Source organism: Lucilia sericata, unplaced genomic scaffold, assembly GCF_015586225.1.
Source record: "Lucilia sericata isolate MDLA Ls3-8-SP2 unplaced genomic scaffold, ASM1558622v1 Contig004855F_arrow, whole genome shotgun sequence".
NCBI classification, from domain to species: Eukaryota; Metazoa; Arthropoda; class Insecta; order Diptera; family Calliphoridae; genus Lucilia; species Lucilia sericata.
In genome coordinates, this window is record NW_023997371.1 from 4086 (window position 1) to 15715 (window position 11630).

At 30.5% G+C, this 11630-nt stretch overlaps 1 protein-coding gene across 1 annotated transcript; it reads left to right on the plus strand.

The window, feature by feature from the left end:
* The first annotated feature begins 2154 nt into the window (after nucleotides 1-2154).
* On the plus strand, nucleotides 2155-10714 carry LOC119615315. The gene is given in 8 exon segments (XM_037971382.1): nucleotides 2155-2227; nucleotides 5239-5351; nucleotides 5482-5691; nucleotides 5750-5903; nucleotides 6561-6704; nucleotides 7281-7631; nucleotides 10586-10632; nucleotides 10634-10714. Coding segments are annotated over 8 exon segments (1173 nt in total).
* Nucleotides 10715-11630: the final 916 nt, after the last annotated feature.

The window sequence follows — 11630 nt, forward strand, 5'->3', positions numbered from 1 at the left end:
AAGCCAAATCAAATGATTTTGTCCATCATTTGGTTGACAGACGGGCATTTCCAAATTGCCTAAAATAGTGCTGGACAATTGGAATATTGTCAAATATTCATGCATTAATCCAATAATGCCTAGATTTGAGTTTTTTCCTCAAAATATAATCGTTTAAAAATTTTCTGGGATTTTATTTACAAATTTGTAAACGTTAAAATTAGAATTTTTAGATTTTATTTTAAAAGAAACCATAATTAGTTTTCGCAATCAACCTAAAATTACCGGAAAAATCTTTATCTGAGAAAAAAATTGTTAAAAATCAACTTATTGTTGGCTTAAAGAAGGGTCGAGCCTACAATAAAATTCTTCTAATTGTCAATGGTTTATTGAAGGTGTTTTAAGCTATTTCACGTTTGTAAATACGATTTTCCTGAATTTTGCCTAAAATTGTTTAATAAACCTAAAATAAGTTTTTATAAATACAGCCGTTAAATTTTAGGAGAAAGTTATTGACTGCAAAATACCATTTATTAAAGTTTAAGACATATTTCCTAAACTTAAGGAAATTGCTAAATAAAAGTTGTTAAATTTAGTTTTAGTTCAAAAAAATTGTTAAGTAAACAATTTACTCCTATTTAGTTCATAAAATTGAACATACTTAAAATTTGCAAATGGTCATCTTTATTTTAGTTGAAATGTTTCCTTAATATTGAGAAATATGTCTTTTATTTTAGTAAAAATTTATTATGTATTTTGAGTTCAATATTTACTAATTTTAAAAAACCTGTTCCAAAAGTATTGTTCATATAAATTAAGAAGTAAAATAGTATATAATTTTCTATTATTGAATAAAAGTTATAGCAACTAACAAAAAGTAACATATTAACTTTATGAAGCTTTTCCTTAAAACTAGTTCAGATAACGTTTTTTAAATTGAAGTTTCTATTAATCATAACTATGTAGTACAAACATACCTTTTTTAGAAATATAATTTATTAAATATTAGTTTGAAATTAAAGATAATTACTAAATGTAAGTAAAATTTTACTTACATTTAGTATAAATTTTCATGAAACAATTATGATTACTTCCTTAAATATTAGTGTAGATAAAATAAATAAATGTAAGTAAAATTTTACTTACATTTAGTATAAATTTTCATGAAACAATATCAGTTTACTGTCAAACTCCATATATAAAAGTGACAGTAATGGTTTCTCTGCGATGCGGTCCCTTTATTAAAATACATTGTAAAATAATAAACGCATAGATAATGCTAATATAGAGGTTTTGACTTCTTTAAATTATGCATCAAAGCAAGTTAATTTTTGTTAAATATAAACAACAATAAGCTGTAATAAGCTTGTTTTTATGAATAGTAATAATAATTTACAATTTTAATTGTTTAAATGATAAAATTCATGTAATATTAATATTTTATATGTTTCGTAAATTTTCAAATTACACATATTCAAAAGCGTTGGCATTACTAAATATGTATCAAAAATAAACGAAAGCTAGAAAAGGAGTATACTGATAATAGCGAAAATAAGCAACACTGTGTAACAGGGTTGGCACAGGTTTTTGTAAAATTTTATCCTTAAAAGTACAATCATTCATTTGGTATAAATTCAAACTTAGTGTGATGGTACAATTATGATCAAAAAGTACTATTTTTATTGCTATTTGGTACAATTAAAAAATTTCATTTGCCATCCATGCTGAATAGTAATGGAATGATAAAAGTAACTGTTATTCATTTTCTTTTAGTTTTCATTCCTAACTTGTAAGAGTTGAAAAAAGTTGATTATGAAGTTTAAAAAAGTGAACAAATTAAAATAATAAAATAAATTTTAACAAATAAATACAAATTAAAGTATTTTTAATAAGTTGTGTTGCAATAAGTGAGAAAAGTTGAAAGTGACTTAATTTAGAACAGAAATAATACAATATTAATTATTATAGACAATAAATTTTCAGTTCATTAACTATTATATAATGTGTTTGAAGAAGAATTAAAATAAATATAGAAAAGAAATCTGTGTCCCGTTTTATCTGGTAAGTTATTATTGGAACAAGAAAGTTTTATACTATTTTATTTTTGGTGTTTTAAATTTTACTTTTAATTACATATTTTTTGTTGTTCATTTGGTGAATTAGAATACCAGAATCATGGAATCAGAAGATGCTTTAAAAGACATATTGACATTGCTTAAGGGAGATATATTTTTGGATATTTTTAAAGGTAACTATGTAAAACAATATTCTTATTTTATATTTTTTAATTTCTCAGTATGTGAATTTTGTTACCTATTTTTAACTCCCTCTACTTTTTTAGAATTTTTAAAAATGTATTCTGAAAAATTTGTTTGAACATTGGATACATACATACATACACAATTGTGCTAAAGCATTCAATTAGTTAAGCAAACATAAATCTCTTAAAAATAACTTCTACATTAAAAACTATTATATAACTTACTGCAGTTTACTCGCAATGTTGTAGGGTATGATGTATTCGGATACATTTTATAATTTCATATTGTTGTTAATTTATGTAAACAAATGTTTGTCAATCACGCCTATTTGTTGATTTACATATTTTCAATATAAAGTGAAAAAATAATTTTTATTTTTTCGTAAAAAAATAAAAATCAAAAAATAATTATTTCTGCAAAAAAAAAAACAATAAAAATGGAAAAATAATTATTATTTCTGTCAAAAAATAAAAATCAGAAATTTAAAAATTAAAGCGTGTTATAAATATATACATATGTATGTATATAGTCCAATACAATAAAAATGCTATGTTTAAGAATTCATAGATAATAATTATTTTAGTATCTGTTTAAAACAGTCATGGGCAAACACATACCACCATGTGTATATTTGTGTGCGTTAAGCAGCAGAGAGATGACTGCACGTTATAACAAAATGGTGGTACACTGAGAAAAGTTTTGAAATTTGTTTTCTATTGCAAATACTTTTTACGACGAGAAAAACTCATGAACTTTTGGGCATTTTAAACAAAAATGGAATAAAGGGAAAGAGTTTTTCATTTAAGAAAAGTAGTAGTATTTTTAAAAAGTAGTATTAAATAAAACTACTGAAATATAATTAAGAAAATCACGACTTTCTATTCGATTTCGAACTTTTAAGGGATATTACCGAGATATTAACTGAACTTAATTTAAAGTTCAACTAATCTATCCAAATCAATGTTTCCTTTATATTCCTTAATACGCAATAAGTCACCAATGTGTTGATCGGTTAACCTATTCCGCAATTTACTTAAAATCAGTTTCATACTTGAGAATGCCACCTCACAGTTATATGTGGTGCCAAACATGGAATATAGCTTATATATTTCGTTTTTTAAATTGAAATATTTTGTTTCATCTATCTTTTGCCAAAATTTTTCCCCAGATTCCATAGGAACTTCAAAATCATTACGCATTTTATGCAATTCTTCGTGAAGAAAAGCATCTTGCTCTTCTATTTCACATCTAAGGGGATTATCATGTATTTCTATTGTTTTTTTTATAAATTTTAAGTCTTAAAATCTGTCATTGTAATTCTTTTTTATGGACTCAACTATTTTGGCGTATTTCTGAATACAATCAAACGTATTAAAATTAAATTCTATGAATATTGATGAAGTTTTCTTAAGATTTGATATACTATTACTTTTTAATTGATTTATTAAGAGATCTAATTTTGTACTAAATTGGTGAATAATTCTATTCAAATGAAATATTTTTATATTTTTACCTTGCAGGCATAAATTAAGGTCATTTAATATCTCGGTAATATCACATAAAAATGCGAAATCTAATAGAAAGTCGGGATTTTCAAGACAATTAGTAAGGTGTTTTGTATCTTTATTGGATAAAGTTTTTAAAAATTCGAGTACTTCTTTTCTTAAATGGAAAAGTCTTTCCAAACTTTTGCCTCGACTTAGCCAACGGACTTCGGTATATAAAAGTAAATCTCCATAATCCGAATTAAGGTTTTCTAGAAAATCTTTAAATTTTCTGTGTGTCAGAGAATTGTGCCCCCCTCTTATTATATTTATTATTTTTACAACAACATTCATTGTATTTTTCATACCCAACTCTTTGGAGAAAAAAGCTTGTTGGTGTATGACACAATGGAATGCTGGGCAATTTATTCCATTTTTGTTTAAAATGCCCAAAAGTCCTTTATTTTTGCCTCTCATTACCTTTGCTCCATCCGAACATATTGAGGCTAATTTATTTTTGTCAGCAAATGCAAAAACATTAACATCTAATGCATCATACAGAACTTGTCCTGTTACATGACCATGAAGTGAAACCACTTCAAACATTTCTTCGAAGCACTCTAAATTTGCATTAACTGTTTTAATACAAATAATTAACTGGCAAATATTATTGATATCCGTACTCTCATCTAGAGAAATCGAAAAATATTTGCAATTAATTAATCTTTCTTTTGCTGACATTTTAATAAATTTGCTTATATCTTCCGTTCTTCTTGTTATAGTACGACGAGATAATGGTATATCCTGGCAGAGTTTCATAGTTTCATGGCATTTTTCTCCAAAACAACTCAAAATATCTGTAGTTAAATTTAAGAAAAAAATGCTATCCTCAAATGGGCGACATTGTTTTGCTAACGATAAAGCAACTACATAAGATGCCTTTTTATGAGGCAATGATTTTTTTTGGCTATTTAAAGGAAGATTGTTGCAATTATTTGCTGTTGTTTCATTAATTATAAATTTTAAGAAAAACTCTGCTTTTAACAACTTTACTTTTCTGTCATGTCCCCTAAGGTCATTTAAGGGTCCATGGCAAGTTACATAATGCCTTTTCAAAAAAAATAAAGCTTTTCTACATATAATTTTATAACATACGACGCATTGTGCCTCACCGTCCATGTTTTCTATAAAAAAGAAATCATTTTCCCAATTTATATCAAACATTTTGCTAGGTGTAATAAAAGAGAAAAAATCATAAGCATAAAAAAATTCGCAACGTGATCTTGCTTCTACAAAAGCTGAACAGCAACTGATTTGATTTTGATCTCTGAGATCGTAACAAAGCAACAAACAACTGGTCATTTTAGTAAAACACAGACACACTAATACACACAAGCTTATAGTGTAGGTGTGTCAACAAAGCGTCAGCAGAATTTCTTGGCCTATGCACGCGTGCATTAGAATTTCAGTTTTGCTCGTGACTGGTTTAAAACAATGACATTGTTTACTTTTAGAACATAACATTGAGACAAATGCTTTAAAATATATGACACCAAGTCATTTAGACATTATAGTACCCAAAGAACTGTTTGGTAAAAGAATAATTTTTAAACACCACCTTAAAATTTGGCAAAGTGAGACATCATCATCATCTTTTCCGAAACAGACTTCAGAGAGCCTATTACTAGATCAAGAAGAGGTAAGTTTCTTCATATATAATTAAAATAATTTGTTTAATATGTATGCATAAAAAATAGTTTAATATTGAAGACGTTTTAAAAACACCACTTTCCGGAAAATCGGTTTTAAGTTACTATGGCAAAAATAAAAAATTAATTACAAAGTTTCAGAGAATGATTGCAAGTTGTGTAACAGCACACATTATTGAAAATAAAATAAATCCATCTCCAAAATATTTTGATAAAATTGCTGAGAAAATAGTTAAATATTTTACAACAGAAAACAAAGTAAGTTGTTATTTTAAAGATTAAGTTATATATTTGTAAAATATTTACTTGCAAACAGGAATTATATTTTATACCCAAAAAGGGAAGAAAGCCAGGATGCTGCTTGTATAGCAAGTACCACAACGCTTTGTCGAATTTAAGAAAAAAAGGTCTCAGAAAATTTCTAGAAAATAGCTCAGATACTTTGGAAAATGTAGAAGTGGAATCCGCAAGTACTAAACAGTTTTTAATATTTGTGTGTTTTATGTATATTTAAAATTTGTTGAAAATGTGTAGACAATTTTTTAATTTGAGCTTTTATGTAATTATTGTTTGTTTCATAAAATTTAAACTAGCCCACCTGTATTAAAGATTATTCATTTTTCAATTAATATTGAGGCATATTTTCTAAAATAAAAAGTAATTTTCTTTTATATACTTGTATTAAAGTACACAAAAGAAATTTCTCATTATTTTAAGAAAATATGACCTTACCTTTTTCATAAACGAATAATTTGAAAAAATCATGGTAAATTTTAAAGCTTCATTTGTTTTATTAATCGTTTATGAACATGGCAGTTACGTTAATTTCTAAAAAATCGTACACTACTGATGCGATGGTTTGTAACAAAAACTTTTAAATAGTCTAGTTTGGAAGTCTAAGGACCTCTAGTGTTCCATAGCCACAGAAGCAGTGTGTCACAAATTATCACAATTCATTACGTAACAGGTAATTCTGAAGTACGTTTTTTAAAATTGTTTACACTATTGACAAACATTTTTAAATATACGTATTTAATTTAATAAATTTTATTTTTATATTTTGTACTCTTCTTATACTATACATATATTCATATTTTGTATAATATTGTTAATTATTAAAATTACAGACGAAAATGCTATATCAAATAAAAAAGACATGTTAATAGATAAAGAGTGGCTAATGATTAATATTGAGCCAATGTCAGAGGTCGTTAAAAAGTGGGACAATACTTTTGATATCAGAAGAAACTTCCTGAAAGAAGCAGAAATTGGTTTGGATACTATTTTTACTGAATGGCCTTTGTACAAACAATCTTTCGGATATAATTTAGTTAGTTGTTTCATTTTTGAATAACGATAGCATAGCATAATATTTTTGTATACAAATATGTAGATATTGTCGGACTTTTCAAAAATGTTTCCAGGAAGAGAACATTTACTTGATGTAAAATGGGAGACATTTTGTAAGCAGATATTTAAAATTATAGAGCGAGATGTTAAAGAACAAAGTAATTTGGATATAATGTCAAAATTTAAAGGATCTGAGTTCACTTCTGGTAAATAAAATTTCTAAGAATTAGTAAACTTTATTAAAAATATTTTTTTTTTTAATCTTTATATCTTATTTTGATTTAACCCCAAGTATTTATATCGTATATTTAGTTATTACTAACTATAGTAATCGATTGTTTGACATTTGCTATTTAGAAAATTAAGAAGCATTGGCTATAAGCATATAAAACAAAACAAAGACCATTGCATGTCGATCAAACTTATAGTTAAATTTAATCATAAAATTTATTCTATAATTTTTTATTTCGATTTTTATGTTTTTATTTCATTTTCAGATGTAAGAGATTGTGTTGTACTAGATCTCATTCACTCAGTTTTAAAACCATCATCGAGAAAATGCATTTTAATTGATAAAAAGAGAAGAAAATATGAAAAGGTTTCAGTTGAAGATTCAAAAAAATCATTCCTTTTATACGCATCTAATAATTCTGAACTTAACACAAAAGTTAAACTTTTAGTTGATGAATATTTTGCACAGAAACAATCTTTGCAGCCATTTATTTGCGCTATTGGATCATCCGTACTTGATTTACATGAATTTTATGTATATTTTGGAAACATTTTTTATAAGCTGCAGAATATAAAATCGTGCGTAGATCTATCGCTCAAAATATTCAATTCAATAGGTTGTGATGCAAATTCCCACCATGTAGCTTGGGGTAGTACAAACACCAATCGCAGGGGACAAGCCCTCATGGATTTTCTTAATACTAAAGACTTGATCATATTGAACTTAGGTAATAAAGCTACCTTTGTCAATAGAATCAGAGAAGAAGTATTAGATATAACTATATGTTCAGAAGAGCTTATAACCGAAATTCAGGATTGGAGAGTTTCGGACGAGCACTCCTTTTCTGACCATCGGTACATAAGATTCAAAATATTGAGACCACCACCAAAGCCAATAAAGTTTCGGAATAAGTCTAAAACTAATTGGACAATGTTCGGGACCTTACTAAAGAACCGTTTAGGTCAGGACACTTTTCAATGTCGAAATAAGGAGGATATAGACGACAAAGTAGAAACGTTCACAAATGCCCTGATTGAATCGTTCGAGGACAGCTGCCCTCTGCGAGAGCGGAGATCTGCCCAGGAGAAACCCTGGGTAACCGGGGAGATCCGGAACCTTGGGAAGACTCTTCGCAAACTATTTAACCGGGCACGGCGTAAAAAGACCGCAGTATACTGGGATGAGTATCGTAATAAACTTGGTGAATATAAGAAAATCGTTCGAAAAGCCAAACGAGACTCCTGGAAACTTTTCTGTGAACAGGTAGATAGCGTAAATGACGTATCGAAGATAAAAAAGTTCCTATCCAAAACTCATGTTCAGCCGGAATCTATGATCGATGACATGGGCAGGAGGCTGGAGGATATGGAGGAGACAATGAAACTCCTAATAAACTCTCATTTCCCACCCGGTATATCGAATAACATAGATGAACCGATATTCGAGGAAGGGGAGGCTAATACGGAAATAGTTATTACATCTGACATGGTTAAAGGGGCAATCGAGAGCTTTGCTCCCTATAAAGCTGCAGGACCGGATGGCATTTTCCCGGCACTTTTGCAGATGGAAGCGGGACTGGTTTCCGTATATCTGTCACAAATATTCACTGCATGCTTGAATGGCAGGATGCAAGGGTAATATTTATACCCAAACCAGGAAAACCTAGCTATGCGACACCTAAGTCCTATCGACCGATAAGTCTTACGGCCTTCCTACTTAAAACCTTGGAACAGATAGTCGATAGTATGGTTAAATGCAGTATACCAGAAAAAGACCTTAATTATAAGCAGCATGCTTATGTAAAGGGACGATCAGTGGAAACCGCTTTAAACGAAGTTGTCCACTACATAGGTGCTTCCTTCGATAGCAAACTGTATACACTGGCGGTATCCATTGACATCGAAGGCGCCTTCAATAACGTGCACTGATACTCTTATCCAATCCCTAGACCAGTTTCACGTTGACCGGGTGCTCCGTAACTGGATCAACCACATGCTAAGGAACAGATGGATAAGCTTCGAGATGTACGATATAACTATCAGGAAAAAGGTATTTCGCGGTATACCACAGGGTGGCATTTTGTCACCTTTACTCTGGGTTACCACGATTAATAGCCTCCTAAGGACCCTAACCGAGAAAGGACTTAGAGCTGTCTGCTATGCAGACGATGTCGTAATACTTTTAAAGGGAAAGGATCCAAATTACTTGTGTAGAAGAGCTGAGGAGGCTCTGAATACGGCCTTGAGCTGGGCTCAACCGAGAGGCCTCAATGTTAACCCGGCAAAAACGGAGATCTGTCTTTTCACAAGAAAGACAAAAATTTCTACGTACACTGAACCTTGCTTCCTGGGCAAGAAGATACCAGTGACAGACAAAGTTAAGTACTTAGGTTTACCGGAGTACTTAGGTCGACCGGAAATTAAAATGGAGACACCACATAGAGGATAGGATCAACAAGGCACATCGGTGCTGGGCGATATGTAGGAAAACTATAGGCATAAAATGGGGTCTTAGTCCTACTATGACAAATTGGCTTTATAAAAGTGTAATTAGACCAATTCTAGCTTATGCTTCAATAATCTGGTGGACTGCGTTGGACAAAAAGTGCAATACCAAACTGCTACAGAGTTCAGCGTACATGCTGCTTGGGTATAAGTGGTGCCATGTGTACTACTTCAACCAAGGCTCTGGAAACGTTGCTAGATATGCCACCCATTGAAACATATTTAAGATATGAGGCGGCGCTTACAGCCGAGCGGCTCTTTACTTTAGGCGAACTGGCCAAAAGCGGTTATAGGACACGTCATCAATGTATACTGGACACATTGGAAGGTTATACACAATCATCGGACGTGCCGGATCGTATACCAGACACAGAATATGTCTTAAACTTTGAAACGCTGGTCCCAGATAGAATATCTTGGTCAAGCGGTATATTAGAGCAAATACCAGTAGGAATCCGTTGTTACACGGATGGCTCTAAATTGGGGGACAAAGTGGGACTGGGATTCTATATTGAAGACCCAGAAACAGAAATATACCACCGTTTACCAAATCATAACACAAGCTTCCAGGCAGAAGTACGAGCAATAACGGAATGCGTAAGTTGGATTAGAATAAATATGACGCCCACAGCGCTTAATATATTTACCGACAGCCAGAAGGCAATTAGGGCGATATCAGCTGATAGAACTAAATCTAAGACCGTATTGGATTGTAAGAAAGCTTTAACTGAATACTCTCCCAGAGGTAAGGTTCACATCATATGAGTACCAGCCCACTCGGGAATAGTCGGAAACGAAAGGGCGAATGTAATAGCTTTAAAGGGAAGGGAGCTCGAGCCAGTATCTTGGAAGTGATGTTATTCCGGAAATAACATCCCTGACTAACACTGATTGGAAGATTCTTAGGAATTAAGTTCAGGAAACTGAGTTTCTGAAGACTGAAAAATAATTCATTCAGTGAACTTTTTTTTTTATGCACAACAGGCCCGATAGTGGCCTAGGTGTATTTCTTCGGATTTGATGTAGTATACATCCTCCTATCAACCTAACCTAACCATTAATATAAAATATCCGCAAAACTGTAAATGAATTTGGCTATTTATACAAGAGTATTTTTTTTTTTGAAATAAAGGTACAAAATAATGAAAGATGCACTGCTCTATCAACTATATTGAATGATATAGAAACTGTTTGAGACGAAATACATGGTAAGATTTGATTACAGATAGCCTAAAATTTAACTTTGTATAATTATGTTTTTTTTTAAATTTTCAGCAACTACATTTAACTTTGGTTATTTAACAAGGCACAGTGGGGCAGAATGGAAATTTTTTGGAAATAAATCTGGCATTTCTAAACGGCTGATTCGATCGGGATAAAATTTGGCGTGAGCGTAGCCAAGGAGTATTCGAGTTTAAGTTTTGAAGATGAACCCTGCAGATGCGCCAGGGACGGCGCTGTGGCGGCTCAAAGTAGGGTACCTACGACATGTAAAATTTTTAAACTCGTGCCATTTTTTTGTTTTTCACCCAAATACAAAGATTTTTATATTTTGTGAAAGCGCTCGACGAGATCTTGAAAAAACATGCTTGGACATACTATTTATCTCTTATAATATCCGAGTTATAGGCATTTAAAAATTTAGTGATACAAAATTTACCATACCTTGGTCCGCCTTTTTTTGAATACCGGGCGTAATTTTGGTCCAAATGGACTCAATTTTTTCTTGTTAGTTAGACAACAAAATTTCCAATAATATACAAAAAATTTCAGATCAATATTGTTTACAGATCCAAAAATATACGTTTTTTAATTTAAAAATTCAAAAAATTTTAGATTTTTGGCGTTTTTTTGCCAAAAATGTGTCTTAACTCTTTTATTAATAAAATAAAATTTTTATTAAGAACATATAACAATTTTATAGTTTTCTAAAAGGTATCTTTACGCAGAACGCTTTGGCGTAAAAAACTTGTCCTATTTTTTGAAAATGTTGCCACTGCGTCCTTCCGAATATGACCTATTTTTTATCAAAACTTCAACTTTGGGCGACATGTTCTAAAATCCCAAAGCTGGGATCAGAAAACTGAAAGCAGTTTTGGAAACCTCAATAT